At 41.0% G+C, this 16,145-nt stretch overlaps 1 protein-coding gene across 1 annotated transcript in view; it reads right to left on the bottom strand.

Annotated features, from left to right (window-relative positions):
* The window catches only part of CPB2 (carboxypeptidase B2), a 51,515-nt gene that overhangs the window by 32,819 nt on the left and 2,551 nt on the right, over positions 1 to 16,145 (bottom strand). The window contains exon 2 of the mRNA XM_005601367.4: positions 788 to 863. Coding sequence (XP_005601424.1) covers positions 788 to 863 — 76 coding nt within the window. The remainder of the gene's footprint in view (positions 1 to 787; positions 864 to 16,145) is intronic.

The following is a 16,145-nucleotide window of genomic DNA, read 5'->3' as shown; positions in this document are numbered from 1 at the left end:
CCAGAGGCTGAATCCGTGCTGCCCCAGGGCTGCAGCCTGCCAACAATTGAGCACTGTGCACATATTATTGCAGACCCGTTCCTGACAGATATGGGCTTCCTCTTACAGGCGACTTTGGCTTAAGGACTCACCACTGGTCTAGCCAAACCTTCATTGGAACTGCCCTGCAGTCTCAGATTCTCTATGCACAATGTTCCTTTCTCCACAGGTGTCAGAGCTGCATCATGGTCTGAAAGTGCTCCCTACCGTTTCCAGCTCCCTCCTCTTCATTCTTTACAAGCACTCCTTCTAATAAATCTCTCCCTTGCATCTTTAACCTGGTTTTGATGTCTGCTTCTTGGAAAACCCTAGCCAACAAACACGGAGCCCTCAATTTCCTACCACGACCTTTTGTAACTCTTGTCAGTTTTCTACATGCTGGGGAGATGGGTCCCAGGCATGAAAATTTTAATAAATTTTCCCTTGTGTTTTTGATGCTTATTCTTTGATTAAGAAACATTGTTTTATGAGCAAAATTCTATTGGATTTCTGTTATCATAGCATTTTTATAAGTACACACTTTCAGTCCCAAGGTATATTATGCAATTGGCTGAAAAGCCAATGGAGCAAATGAAGCAGGTTTGAATTTGGGAACCAGCAAAATCTTGTGATGATAGAAAGAGGGAGAAGGCTATAAAAAGAGAGGTTTATACCAGTTATATAAGTCAGACAACTTGTAAGAGAGAAGAAGCCACACAATACTTACACAAAATGAAACCAATAGAAAGATAAATGAGGAAGAAATTACCTGGTATGTTGTAGTAAGATTCTGCAGGATTTGAGCTTGCTGAGAGGTTCTAGGAAGAGCAGATAAAACCTGGCCACTGGGAAAGGAAGAAACAGGATTTTGATGTTAAATAAAAAGTGAAAATGAGATAAATTATACTGGGAGGGGCTTCTACATAATTGTAAAAAGGAAACAAAATGTGAAAAGGAAAGAGGCTATTGCTACAGATTAAGTGTTAAAAAGAGAACATAGACTCCTTATTCTTTCTTGCTCCTAAGCAATTGTAAAATCAACAGTTCTCTTGAATGCGAGTCAGTTTGCAGAATACTTACTTCTTTCTTCTCCCGTGCGTGTGTGTACGTGTGTTAATTTTAAAAATTAAATATTTGATGGATAAGGAAATATTTATGCAAACACTAGCTTGTTACATAATAAAATGAATGCCTGGGAACCCATTATCCCACTTAAGAAATCCAACTGTACTAGTGTCCTTGAAGCTCCTTGTGGGCTCCTCCCTACTCTGTTCCCCCCCAACCCCCATCACATCTCCAAAGGTATCCACTACCATAACTTTCCACTTTTGTTCATTCCCTTGCTTTTCTTTAGAGTATGGATTCTTAAACACATGTATGAATGCTTCTACTTGTGGACACAAAATATTTTTAGATTTGCTTGATTTAACTCTATAAAAATAGTATACAAGGGGCCAACACAGTGGTATAGTGGTTAGGTTTGTGCACTCTGCTTTAGCAGCCCGGGGTTTGCCAGTTCGGATCCTGGGCACGGACCTACAGAGTGCTCATCGAGCCATGCTGTGGCAGCATCCCACGTACAAAATAGAGAAAGACTGGCACAGATGTCAGCTCAGAGACAATCCTCCTGAAGCAAAAAGAGGGAGATTGGCAACAGATGTTAACTCAAGGCCAATCAGATGTTAGCTCAGGGCCAATCTTCCTCACCAAAAAAAAGGTATATGATATTTATTCTCCTATATCTTGTTTTTTCACTCAACATTGCATTTTCACATTTATTGTCTGTGTGGAAGTATCTAGTGATAGTTCAGATGTGCAAGATGTCTACAAGTGGAACTGCTGCTTCTTGGGGGTATGCACAGTTTTAATTTCATAGGATAATGTCAAATTATTTCTCAAACTTTTGTATCAAGTTATATTTTCACCAGAAGTGGAAAAGATTTCCTATAGCTTCTCCTTGCTAACACTTGATGCTGTCTGACTTTTTAACTTTGCAATCTAATGATTGTGAAATGGAATCTTCTTGTGATTTTAATTTTATTTTCTGACTTACTAATGAAGTAGTTAATTACATTCAATTATTTTTGGGACAATCAACTAGTATGATTTCTTTCTATAATCTAGATACTAATCCTTTGTCAGTTATACGTATTGAAAATATCTTCCACCAGTTCGTTTGTATTTTCTCTTTCTTTATGATGTATTTTATCTATCATTTCCTTCTAGGTTTGTCCTTTTTTGTGTGTTAAGGACTCTTTCCCAAACCTGGGTCATAATGATATTCTCCTATATTTCTTTTTGTTTTTCTCATTTAAGTTTTTAATCCATTTGAAAATGAATTATTTGTGTGCAGTGTAAAGGAATTGAGTTTCCTTTTTTCTTCTTAGCATCATTTATTAATCGTTAGTACTTTCCCTGGGGATCTGCTATGCCAATTCTGTCATGTATAAGTTTTCACCCTCTTTGGCAGAGCCTATCCTGGTTCAGCAGACCATTTCCTCTTCCTGGGCACACAGAATAACTACATTTGCCAGCCTTCCTAGAGCTTGTGTTGAGACCATGTGCCTGAGTTCTGACAATGAGAATGTGAGCAGGAGTGGTGCGCTGCGGTCAAGAGTAGACAGGAGTCTTCACGTGCTTATGTTCTCTCTCATGCTGTGGCTGGACGCAAAGAACCCAAGATGTGAAGCTGCAAAATGGAAGCGGCCCAGATCTCTAAGTTGCAGGAGAGCACCAGTGAGAGCCCTGTGACCTTCATCAATTGGTGATATGGGTGAGAAATAAACCTTTGTTGTGGCAAGCAAAGCTATTTCAGGGTGCATTAGTCATTACAGCATAACCAAGGATTACCCTCACTCACACAGAGCGGTCTATTTCTCGCTCTTGATTACGTTCCATTGTTTCACTTGCCTGTTCTTGCGCCAATACCATTCATCTTTGTGACTGTAGCTTCTAACATCATATAGGACAAACTCCTGCTTCCCCTCTTCTTTGCCTAGTTCTTTTTTAAGGTCCTCTTGGTTTGACTCTTTGCTTTTCCACATAAATTTAAAAAGTTGGTTCGTCATGTTCCATGAAAAAAGTTGGGGTTTTGATTAGAATTATATTGAATCTATAGATCAATAATTTGGGGAAAGCTGACATCCTTATGATTCTGAGTCTCTTTATCAGTAAACACAGTAGGTTTGCCTATTGGTTTAGGCCTTCTTTAATATCTTTCAAAAAAGTTTAATAATTTTATCCATAACATGTTGCACATTTTTTATTATATTTATTCTAGCAAATTTGCTTTTTCTTTTGTAAACGGTAACTTTTAATACTCCATCTCTTAGTTCTTTCTTGCCAAGGTGTAGTAATGAAGTTGATTTTTAGATATTGATTTTCTGTCCAACACTCTTGGTAATTTTGATCATTTTAATGTAGATATTTTGGGACTTTTTCTTTGCAAGCAATCATGACAACTGCACATACTAAGTTCTGCTTCTTTCATTTCAATGCTTATAGAGGTTTTTTTTTCATGTCTTACTTTATTGACTAGGACCTGCATTACAGTGTTGAATAGAAGTGGAAATAAAATGCATGATTCAGAATTTTTAAGGCAAACATTCCAATGATTCCCCATTAGAATGCTTGTTGTCACGTTTTGGTAGGTGCCTTTTATCCGGTGAAAGAAGTTTCCTTCTAATCTCTGCTATGATTTTTATCATGAATAGGTGTGGATTTTTATCATATGTTTTTATGAGATGAGCATAAGTGCTTTCTGCTTTAACCTCTTAATGTGGCAGAAAACATTAATAGATTTTTTTTTTTAAGGATTTTATTTTTTCCTTTTTCTCCCCAAAGCCCCCCGGTACATAGTTGTGTATTCTTCGTTGTGGGTTCCTCTAGTTGTGGCATGTGGGACGCTGCCTCAGCGTGGTCTGACGAGCAGTGCCATGTCCGCGCCCAGGATTCGAACCGACGAAACACTGGGCCGCCTGCAGCGGAGCGCGCGAACTTAACCACTCGGCCACGGGGCCAGCCCCATTAATAGATTTTTTTTTAAGTTGACGCTTGGCTTAGTTTGTTTTCTCACCTTTGCTTTATCATATTTTCCTCTCTTGCAATGCTTGTTAGGGCTATGAGCCGTGCTTAGTGATTCTTGGAAATCCAAGGCAATAGACTAGTGTGAATCAACATGGGTCGACTTTATTTTCACAGTCCACTTAATCAGATAGGAAAGAATTTCTTAGTAAATTTTCTCATACTTGCAGCTCTCCATCCATTTTTGCAGACGAGGGAGATTTGGATAAAAAGAGAAAGGAACCAGTGATGTGACGGCTTGCAGGTATATGTGGAATCTGTTAACACCAATGGCTTTATCAGCTTTCCAGTAGGCCTCTGTGTACCTGCACAAGACTATTTTATTTAAATTACAATTAAGCTATGTTGGTGATGATGGGGTTCAGGGTAAGCTGGCCCAAGATGTGCTACTTTGGCATGTGGAGTATTTTGGGCTGAAGGCAATGGAAACACTGTGGGCCCCAGAGAAACTTTCACGTTTCCCTTGAGGAATTTAAACTAAGGGCCTTGCCTATAAAGGGAGTAATTACCAGAAATAGCCTTTTTATGACCTATCTGTATGATAGGGCAGGCTTCTAATTACTGAACATCTGCTCCTCTTATCATTCTGTGAATTACCCTCCTCCCCTCCGAAGCCTCAAGCCCTGATCCCATTTCTTGGCTCAAGATGACATAAATACCTCACTTTACCTTGCTATCTCTGAACTTTTCTTGTTTGTGGGGTTCCCGAACGTACAAAATTAATTAAATTTGATTTTCTCCTATTAATCTGTCTCATGTCAGTTTAATTTTTAGACCAGCCAGAAGAACCTAAAGGATAGAGGAAAATTTCTTCCTCCCCTGCAGTGACTTTTGCCAGAGGGGAATCCATTTTTTGACTTAAAGAGATTTTTGTTTTATTTTTGAACAAATTATTTCCCTTGAAATATGAGGATAAATATTTTTTTTAAATCAAAAAGAAAATGCCTTGCTCTTGCTTTATGTAAAACTAAACTTAGACTTTACTTCCAGCCAAGATGGAGAAACAGGGACCAAGTTTATGCTCCTGACCAAAACAACCAAAAAACTGGAATGTGTATATATGTATATGTACATATAAGTATACATGGAATATGTATATATATATATATATATGTATGTAATGCACTTAAAAAATTGAACATCAGCCACATGATGACTAAGTATAACATTGTATCCTGGAAGAGAAAAAGAACATTAGTGGAAAAACTGAAAAAGTGGAAATCCAAATCAAGTTTGGATTTTAGTCAAATTCTGGAATGTGCCAATGTTGGTTTCTTAGTTCTAATATGCCATGGTGATATTGGATGGTAACATTAGGGGAAACTCAGTGAAGAGTATACAAGAACTCTCTGTAATATCTTTGCAACTTTTCTGTAAATATAAAAATATTCCAAATAAAAATTTTAATTGAAACAAAAAAACATCCAGCAAGAGTTTTGGAAGCACAAAAGACATTATGATAACTTCTCTTGTCATTATTAGCAGAGGCTTCAGGGAAGAGATCACTGGGTAATTAAAAATGTGTAAAAGCACACGGTGGGAGACAAAAGACTGTGGTTGGGGAAAGGGCAAGCTGCTCACTGTTGCCAAGTGTAGGATACAGGTGGTTAGAGCAAGAGAAGAACGGTAGCTAAACAGAAATGAGTTTGGACACGCATGTTAGTCTTCCCCCAGAGAAGGTTTTGAATGCATGCTGAGAAATTTGGCCTTTATCTTGTAGGCAATTAGGAGCTAGAAAAGTGACATCACTGGACTTGTAATTTATAAGAATAACTTTGATAGCAGGGTGGAGGATGGCTTTATTTTGGAAGGCCTGATTAAAAGATTCTAACTTCTGAAAATACGCCTATGGAGACTTGATTATCAAAAGAGGGACAGAGTGGCTCGCAGAAACAAGAGACTAGGACATTTTATGTCAATCTCTGGTACAGTTTTAGAATAAACTATTCAACCAGTGCTTAAGGATATATGTTCAAGGCTCTGTATTGCAGGATTTTTCATAGTAACAATAACTGGAAACCATATGAATGCTTATCAGTAACAGAATTGTTGAATGTTGTTGGTGTCTCCACATTCTAGGATGTCTTGTAGCCATTATAAAGAATGAGTTAGAATTATAATAGTTAACTTGGGGGAGATTTACGCGATGGATTTAGGGAAAGAAGCAAGAAGCAAGTGGAAAATTCTATGAAATATTATCCCATTTTTATAAAAAAAATAAATTAGAAAGAAAAAGGGGAATTATATGTGTCAAAAACAGGGGAAAGTTATGAATAAATAAACAACACATTATTGACATTCATTTGGTGAACAGGGAATAGGCGGGGAGGTGGGAAGGATTGGGTAGGTGAAGGAAGGGGGGAGCAAATAAGACTGTTTTTAAAAGAAAAGTCTCTATAATTCTGATAGGAGATATGGTATTCAACTAATGTAAAATCACACCCAGGTATATATAAATATATAGAGAAACGCATGAAAGAATGATCCCAAAAACGTTACTGATGTTTCCTCAGGGTGATGCAATTTCAGTGTTTTTCTCTCAAATTTTATGCTTTTCTACATTTTTTAACGAAAAAGAACTCTTATTTTATTTAATCATGGAAAAATTTATTTAAAAAAGCTACTCTGAGTGTGAAAAAGCCACCCCCAAGCTTCTCTGTAATGCTGGTGACACTCACCAGCACAGTCCTCATTGTTTTCAAATGTCCTTTGAGGCCAACAGTGGAACATAGCCACCCATTTTCTAGCCTTTCATAGCATTTTCATTCTAGCAAGTCCTGTTCTAGGAATTTTTTTATTCCTTTTTTCACCGTCTGCCACAATAGTTCTAATATTTCCAGTTCACTTAGTGTAGGCCATTGTTTTCTCCAAGTTCCCAAAAATCATCCTAGAAGCAATTAGCACCACCTCCTGAGGATCTAACTAGAACATCAAATCCTGTATTCTGGTGAGTGCACCTCCTTAGGGAAATAGTTCCTTCCTTTTATTAATATCTTCGGCACTTCCACAGCCAGATTATGTCATGACTTAACCCCCACTATTGGTTTGGAGACCAGGAGAGGAAGTGGGGATAGATCTTAAGGGCTAATAGTAGATGACAATATAGAACTGAGCTGCCAAATAGCAATGGGGGCGCTGAGATCACTATCTAATAGAAGCCTGGTGGCAGTGCTTAACCACCAGTAACAAGTTGGGCACAATTATTGTAATGAGCAGCAAGGTCAGTGTGGCAGCCAGAGGGACATGACCCTCAGAAAGCTATAGAGTTAGTTAAGAGAACAGAGTCATTATGGGCAAGATAGATGGGCAGCCAACAAAGGTATTGCTCCATCTTTTCAACCAAAATAAATCAAGGATGGATAATTAGAGGGGCTGAGGACAGCTATTCCAATCAAAAGTGACAATCCATTGCCCAGTTTCCAGACCTGAGCCAATTCTTAGACCCCAAATCTCTTGCCGAAAGGTGGAGTTAGGTCCCCACAAGGAAAAGCCATATAGCAGTATAGAAAGAGTATATGATCATGACTTCCTTGGTCTTCTCCCAAAGGGACATGTGGTAATTAACTCAGGTACTCTGCGCACTGGGGAAAGGGGAATACTCAAGCATTTTGAGTTCTTTTGGATGCAAGTTCCAAGCTGACATTGAAACCTGGAGATCTGGAGTCTAGCCTAGGTCTTTCTCATAGTGGGTGCACTAGGTCCATGGATCTTTCCATCATCATTTCCCTGGTCTCCAAATGTATAATTGAAATGGACATACTTGGCAGTCAGCAGAACCCCCACATTTGTTACTTGCCTGTAAAGTAAGAGCTACAATAGTGGGAAAAACCAAAAGGTGAAACTTTCCACTCCCCAGCCAAGATACCAAAATTGAAAAAAAAAAAAAAAAGCAGCCTAGAGTGGAAATGGCAGCTATTCATACCACCTTTAAAGATCTAAAGATGCAGGGAAGGTGGTTCCCATCAAATCCAGTTTTAATTCACTAGTCTGGCTTCCACAAAAACCAGATGGATCCTAGAGGATGACAGTGGATGATCAAACTCAACCAAGTAGGAGTCCCAGTTGCAGCCACTGTGGTCAGGGTGGCATCTTTGCTGGGCAGAGACTCAGGTATGTGGTATTCAGCTATTGAGGTGGCCATCCCTATCAGAAAAAAGCATCAGAAGCAGTTTACATCCACCTGGAACAGATACCAGTATCTATCTACAGCCTTGCTTCAACTTAAATTAACTTTCCTACTCTCTGTCGCAATATAGTCTAAAGGGAACTAGCCTGTCTGGATATCTCAGTCCACTATATCAATGACGTCTTGTGAATCTTGGATCAGATGAGCAAGAAGTGGCAAGAACATTGGAGGTCTTGATAGGACATATGTGCTCCCAAGGGTAGGAGATAAATACTATAAAGATTCAAGGACTTGCCACGTTAGGGAAACTTTAAGCGTCCAGTGGTCTGGGATAGGCTGGGGAATCCCCTCAAAATTAAAGAACAAATGACTACATCTTATACCTCCCGCACCAAAGAAGGAAGCACAGTTCCTGGTAGGTCTCTTGGGTTCTGGATATGCGTCACTTGGAGATACTGCTTCAACTTATATATTGGATGACGTGAAAGACCACCATTTTTGTGAGACGCCCAGTGCAAAACGGTTCAGGCTGTGGTGCAAGAAGCTCTGCCACTTGGGCCATATGGCCTGGCAGACCGTATGGGCTTAGAAGCATCTGTGGTGGGAAAAGATGCCATTTGGAGCCTTTGGAAAGTCCCAATGGAAGAATCACAGTGTAGACACCTAGAGCAATACCATGACATCTGCAGGGGACAATTATGAACCTTTCAAAAAATTGTTCCTGGTAGCTACTGGGCCCTGGTAGAGATGGGATGCCTGACTATGCGACAATAAGTGGTCATGGAGCCAGTCTGATCCCTCAGGAGCTGGGTTCTGTCATACTCACTGTGGTGGGCAGAATAATGTCTGTATGCTAATCCCTAGAACCTGTGAATCTGTTACCTTATGTGGTAAAAGTGACTTTGCAAATACGGTTAAGTTAAAGATTTGAGGTGGGAAGGTTATGTTGCATTACCTAGGTGGCCCCAATGTTTTTACAAAGACCCATAAAAGTGGAAAAGAATGAGGCAGAGGGAGATTTGACCTAAGAAGAGGTCAGTGTGAATCAATGCAAAAAGGACTTGACCTGCCTTTGCTGGCTTTGAAGATGGAGCAAGAGGCCACAAGCCAAAGAATGAAGGTAACCTCTAGAAGCTGGAAAAAATAAGGAAATGGATTCTGTCCTAGATCCCCCACGAAGGAACATAGCCTTGACCAACACCTTGATTTCGGCCCAGTGAGACCCATTATTAATTTCCAAACTACAGAAACGTAAGATAATGAATTTGTGTTGTTTTAAGCCACCAATTTGTGGTGACTTCTTACAGCAGCAATAAGAAACTCATACACTCACCATGTTATGAGATTGGGTGGGCCCACCATCAATCCATCATAAGATGGAGGTAGCACCTCTGGGATCAAGCACAAGCAGGGCCAGGGGACACAATTGAGGTGCATAAGCAGTCCAGACCCATGTGTCATCCCCTACTGTTGTACCAGTGCTTCTCTCTCAACTCATGTCAGCACATGTCACAAGTAGAGGTCTCTTATGATCAGCTAATGAAGGAGTGTGGTAGCCATGAGAATGTACCTCTCAGATATCCAACTGCAAGATGTGTAATTGATGGAAGGCCCCAGCTGCTATGCTTGAAATCTGTCCCTGTGTTAATACTAAGGCCATATTTCCCATTGGCTGCTCCAAGCTAGTAGCTGAGCACAGTGGGGATACTAAGGCAGGCTCATTCCTGGAAGATGGAGGACTCTTCTGATGGAGGACGTTGCCCAAGGACTGTCTTTCAGCTTTGCAAAAACTTTCTGAGAAGTGCATTACAGTCTAAGACCTTCCCTACCCCGCCTTCCTCCCTTCCCTCTCGCCTCCACAGGGGTTAACCCTGTATTGCAGTCTCATGGCTCTCCCAGCCAACTCTTGCCTATTCCCCATTTCTTCCTCTTGAGCATTTTTCTCAACACATCTCTTGCACGTATAATCCCATCTTGGTGTCTGCTTCTCAGAGGATCAAAACTAACCCCAGGAGGAAAAGAGGAAGCTTAATACACGGGTGGGCAGCTTTGTATGTGTAGATGTGAGTAAAAAATGGAGGGGGCTTCACTATAGACTCACTCAGGAGTGGCTCTGAAAGACAGCAGTGAGGGAAATGTTCTCAAGTAAGCAGAGCTTCAGGTGGTGCATCTCATAATACATATGTGTGGAAAAAGAAGTTGTACAAGGTTAGAATATGTATGGATTCACAGGTAGTGGAAAATGACTTCACTAGTTGGTCAAGAAACTGGAAGGAGAAATATTGGCAGACTGGGGACAAAGAGTTTTGAGGAAAAGGAATGTGAATGGAACTATGTGAGAGGGAGGAAGTGTGAAGACCTTTGTATAACATGGTAATGCCTCCCAGGGAACACCCACAACAGAATAGGCACTAAATAAATATGTAAACCAAATGACTTGGCCGGTTGATGTCAGCTAGCCCCTGTAAATGCCAGCCCAGTGCTCGCACAAAGGGCACATGAACAGAATTGCCATGATGGTTGGGATGAAGCTCTTCATGGTCCAACAACATAAGCTCTACTCACCAAGATTGAGCTACTGCTGCTGTCAAATGTCCAACACGCCAGCAACAGAGACCAAAACTTAGTCCTTCCATCAGCATCATCCCTCAAGGAGACCAAGCAACCACTTGGTGACAAATTGACTACATCAGTCCCCTTCCATTCTGGATCTGGGTCTGCTTCTCCTGCCTGCAAGGCCTCAGCCAGCATCACCATACTGGTCTTACATAGTGTTTAAGATACTGACACAGGATCTCGCATAACATTGTATCAGATCAAGGGATCAACTTTCCAACAAGGAGGTGAAGAGATGGGCACATAACCATAGGATCCACAAATCACACTACCCAGAGCTGCTAGCCAGATAAAGCAGTTAGTGTGGGTTGTTGAAGGATCAGCTGATATACTAGTTTGAAAAGGGGCAACATCCTCCAGGATACAGTGTACACTTTAAATCAGTGATCATTACATGGTGCTATGTCCTTTCTAGGTAGAAGACTCAGTTACAAGACAGGAACCAAGTTGGAGTGGCACCATTTACCACTATTCTGAGTGATGCACTTGGGGAATTTGTACTTTCAATTCTATGAATACAGGCTCTCTAAGCTTAAAAGTTTTGGTTCCCAAAGGAGAAATGCTTCCACAAGAGGCATATCAAGAGTCCTATTAAACTGAAAGCTGTTGCCCAGTCATTTCAGTCTCCTCGTGCCAAGAGATCATCAGGAAGGAGAGGAGTTAGGCTGGAAGGGGTAATTGACCTTGATCATCTGGAGGATATTGAGGGCTGCACTCACACAGTGAAGGTGGCAGGGAAGACCATGTTTGGCATGCAAGTGATAAACTTAGGCATCCTGTGATACTCCCTTGTCCAACTTTGATGTATATGAACAAGTGCAGCAGCCATGGCCCAAGAGGACACGGTGATTGGGGCCTCAAATCCTTGAGGGTTGAGGCTCTTGGTCATCTCACCAGGTAAGCCACCTAGACCAGGATGGGTGCTGGTGAGGGGAAAACAGAATGGATGGTAGCAAAGGGGAATGATGAGCATTAGTTACGATCTCAAGACAAGCTCTAACAGTGTGGGCTCTAGTGAATCCCAGTAATGTTCCTTTTGTATGTTTCCTCCAGGAAAATAGACCAAGCAAGTCCCAGAGCAGCTGCTCCCAAAGCTTATTTTATGAAGCATATCAATCTGAGTGGCACAGGGTGGACTATAGTAGATGCTGTGTCGTGCTGCCCAGATCCCCATCCAGGAATGAACTCTCGTTTCCCCAGCTCCTGGGAGGGTTGGAAGCTCCCAGCAGAGTCCATTTTCAGGACTTCCCTTGACTGGAGAAGGCCATTTTGCCAAGATCATGGCCCCTCCCAGGTACAGTCCCTATCCAATGACTATAAATAAGAGAAGGCCATTTTGCCAAGATCATGGCCCCTCCCAGGTACAGTCCATATCCAATGACTATAAATAAGAGTTATAAGAGCATACTCCCTTGCTCCAATTTGGAACAACTCTGCAAGGACAATCCAGCTTCAGGGCTCCCTGCAGGCACAGCTAAGGCCTTTGTTGGGACAGCATCACAATTCAATTCCTCCTCTGCCCAATTCTCCTTCCCTCATTCTTCCACAAATGTCGATCCTGAGACCACTTTCCAGTATACTTCCTGCATGTACATCTTTATCTCAGAGTCTGCTTCCTGGGGAGATTAATCCACAACAGATACAAATGCCTACTGTGTGAGATAAAACATGAAAAGTGTTGTATGAGTGGTATGCTCTGCAGCAAGAATACAAAGTCAGAAGTTATTTTTGGTCGGGGTAGTCACAGAACGGAGGCATTCTGAGCTGGACTTCTGAGATCTGTAGGATTTGATAGGTGAAAGGGAAATGAGTGGCATAAGACTAAGATAAGTAGAATTTTGATAAATGAATTGGAGATGAAATGGCACTGGTGTTAGTGCAGAAATGGAAAACCAAAATCAGAGCTCAAGGAATGGCAAGTGATCGAGGTGGGCAAGAAGATGGGGCTTATGTTGGGATGTACGAGGAGATGAAACCAGGATGAAAGGGCTTGCTAGGACCTAATCACTGAGGGTCTTAAATGCTGGGTAGGACTGTCGCCCTTATTCACAACGAGATCGGGCACCATTTGGGGAATTTGAGCACAAGAGTGACAAACGCAAAGCTTTCTTTTGATGCGAAGTATAAAGAAGTGGGGATTTATATAACTAAATCATCAAGATTTTAGAGTGAACTTCCTAACAAGTTAAGCCAACAATGAAATGGGCTGCCTGACAAAGCAATGAGCTCTCCAGTTATTCAAAGAGAGGCTAAACTTCAATTCCACGTAAAGGAAGTCTGTGCTGACTAGAAGATAGGGCACTTGGTAACATTTTTCTAATGTATTAAAAGAGGGGAAGTTACCAAAGTTAATCAACAGAAGGAGAAAGAAAGAAAAGGTAAAGGTAAAAAATGTGTTCTCCAAATGGGCCTCTTTCTCAAGGAGAAAAAATTTAAGGAAATATAAAAAAATAAGTTAGGAAATGTGGAGGACTAAAATTATGAGGGTAAAAATTTGCCATAAAATATATTAATATGTCCAAGTTCAAATTGTGCTGAGCTGGACTCTTCACATCTCGAGTTTGACCAAAGTGCCATCACAAGAGAATCAGGTCATGGGATGAGGGTCAGTCAGATCACCTCATGTCGAATTTACAGTTTTTGAAAATCAGTTTCATGACTCGGTGGCCCCCTTACTTGGCCAGAGAAAGGCTATGAAAAGTGATCAGAGTGGAGAGAGGGAGGGGGTTTGTGAGGATATTTCTTTGGAGCAAGTTGTGGCAAGTCTGTCAGTTCCCACTCTCCCAAAGGGGATGAAGTCTTGGGGTGTTACTTCCTTCATCTCAACCTAGTAGGGAGGACTTCCAAAGGATGATAGGAGAGTCTAAACATGTTTCTTCAAGTTTAAAGACACAAGGACTGGTGCTTGGCTTGCTCCTGAGAAAGCTAAACCTGGATATGGCTGGTCTCCAGTTGGCTAGATAGTAATTAAAATGAAAAGAAAAAGCACTTCCTATTATAGATGGTTATAACTCAGATGCCATCCAATAGCGCCACCTACAGGAGTGGAAAGATTTCAACAGCAAGAACCCAGAGGTGAGTGGAAGATTCCTAGGAGTGAGGGATGGAGTCACAAGTGACCACCTAGAAGGAGATACCTCTTTCCTGGTCTGGAGAATTCCCCAGCAAGGGGATCTCAAAAACCTTTGAGAAGTTAAAACCCAAGAAAAGGACGAATGAGAAAAACACTCGGGTGTGTATGGAGAGGGGCGAGGGGTTGTTTTCCTATAAATAAAGATTGTGATGTTTGAATAATACGTTGGTTGGATCCCATATTCTAGTTTCTGAATTGAGGTTGTTTGCATTTGAACTTGACCCAAGGACTTAAAAGTGGACTAAAAAGCCACAGAAATTTCTAGCTTTTCATGCAAGGGCAGGGGAAGTTTACCCCTCACATGGAATGTAATGAGGCACTAGGGGACGAAAACGAAAAGTCTGTTATGACAGCATCTCTGAAGTGATACAGTTACAGTATTTAAGCAATAATCATTTGGAATAAAAAACAAGGTTTGCACCAAAAGTAGACAGAAAAATACAAGCACAGTGAAATAACAGGTCACTTCACACAAAAAGTAAACTGAGGCTCAAAGAGGACAAGTAACTTGTCCAAAGCTGCATGACTAACAACTAACAGATCTGAGGTTGCGACTCAGCTCCCAGATCCTGAGCTTTTAATGTCCAGGCAACACTTCCTGTATTGCTCCCCGTCTAAGAATATGATCATGCTCCCCAAGGTCGTCCCCGACTGTTGTTTACAGGGAGAAGGTTCATACTTGCCATAGTTCTGAATGATTATTTTTGAATTTAAAAAGCTGGTGAGATGCCTCTGAACAATGGAACATAGCCCAAGGCTGCAATTTTGTTTTATGCATTATAGCATTTTAAGGCCACTGGTGCCCTGTTCTTTAAGATGAAAATAATATATCAGTGGGAGCTAAGTGAAAGAGAATAAACTGGTCTCCAGGTGGCAGCGAGTATATGAAGTCAACAGAAGGAACACGTCATGTGGTCTATTAATAATTCAGAAGCCCTCTCTCCTCAATCCTCCTGCACTCTCCAGTTCCTTTTCTTTCTTTTCTCCCTACTTTTTCTAACTTCTTCTTTCCAAATAAATAGCCTCTGCTGACAGGCTGCACTTAGATAATTCTAGCACAGTACAATTAATGATTCTGTTTACGAGATTCCTGCTAGTATTTTATTTTTACCCTTTATAGTATTTGGCCTTAAAAGCAAGTGAATATGGAGGTGTGTTTTCTTTTTGGCTGCCTTTCTCTTTGGCATATGGTATTTATGCCTTTAAATCTTTTTTTGTTCCCATTCCAGGGCATTTCACTGATGAGATTTATCAGAATGCACCTACAAATCAGCCACTAAGAGAGTGCTTGAATACAAAGGGTTATTAGGAAAATGCGGCAAGAAAACAATAACAAAGAACAACTTTAGGAAAAAGCCAGACCTTTAGCTCTTTTCAAGAGGGTTTATATGCTTGCCCCCGGAAATAATTCATCAAAGTCTGTCTCTGTGAATGAAATTAGATTTCCCTTTTAGCTTCAGTAATAAGCCGTTCTTGGAAAAGCAGTGCTCAGAAACATTTTGTGAAAAAAGCATTTTTACTCACTGAAGGAAGAGCTTGTAATGGTGTTTCTAGTGGAGGGATGGGCCAGGAATATGCATCTGCTCACAAATCTGCAGTTCCCCCTCCCCCAGGACACAGGGACCATCACAATATACACCACGGATTAAAATATTTTCTATATATTAGTGTTTGGTTAAAATATAGTTATGTTCTCATTCCTCCCTTCAAACACTGATATTAATCAGACTTCAAAGTATATGCTGAAGCGAACAATAGTAAGAAAAGTCGTGCATGAGGGAATTTTCTCATTCGTTTCTTCACCATTTTCTATTAGTGAAGAGTGTGTTCCTTTTATTTGCATAATATTTAGTCCCACTAAACTGTTCTATGCTTACTCATTCTGAAGCGATGTGGTAAAGCATTTGGCGTATCTCACTAATGGTTGTCTTATCAAGGAGTTAATTCTCCATATGATCCACGCGGTGGTCTGTAGGCGAGCCCACTAAACTCTGCCACAGCCAGCTGTGACAATGCTTGTCCTGGGCTGGTGCAGGGGGCACGTTTAGACCGGCTATAGGTGAGGACCGTGAGACTGGACCTCCAGCCCAGCCTCTTGTCTGGACTGCATTTCAGACTGGCTTCTCTGCCAAATGCCTATGACTAAATCTGTCCTCCCTTCAAATTGGC

The sequence above is a fragment of the Equus caballus genome, chromosome 17 (assembly GCF_041296265.1).
Source record: "Equus caballus isolate H_3958 breed thoroughbred chromosome 17, TB-T2T, whole genome shotgun sequence".
NCBI lineage: Eukaryota > Metazoa > Chordata > Mammalia > Perissodactyla > Equidae > Equus > Equus caballus.
The sequence above is the reverse complement of the archived record's forward strand: the minus strand, read 5'-3'. Positions and strand labels throughout refer to the sequence as shown.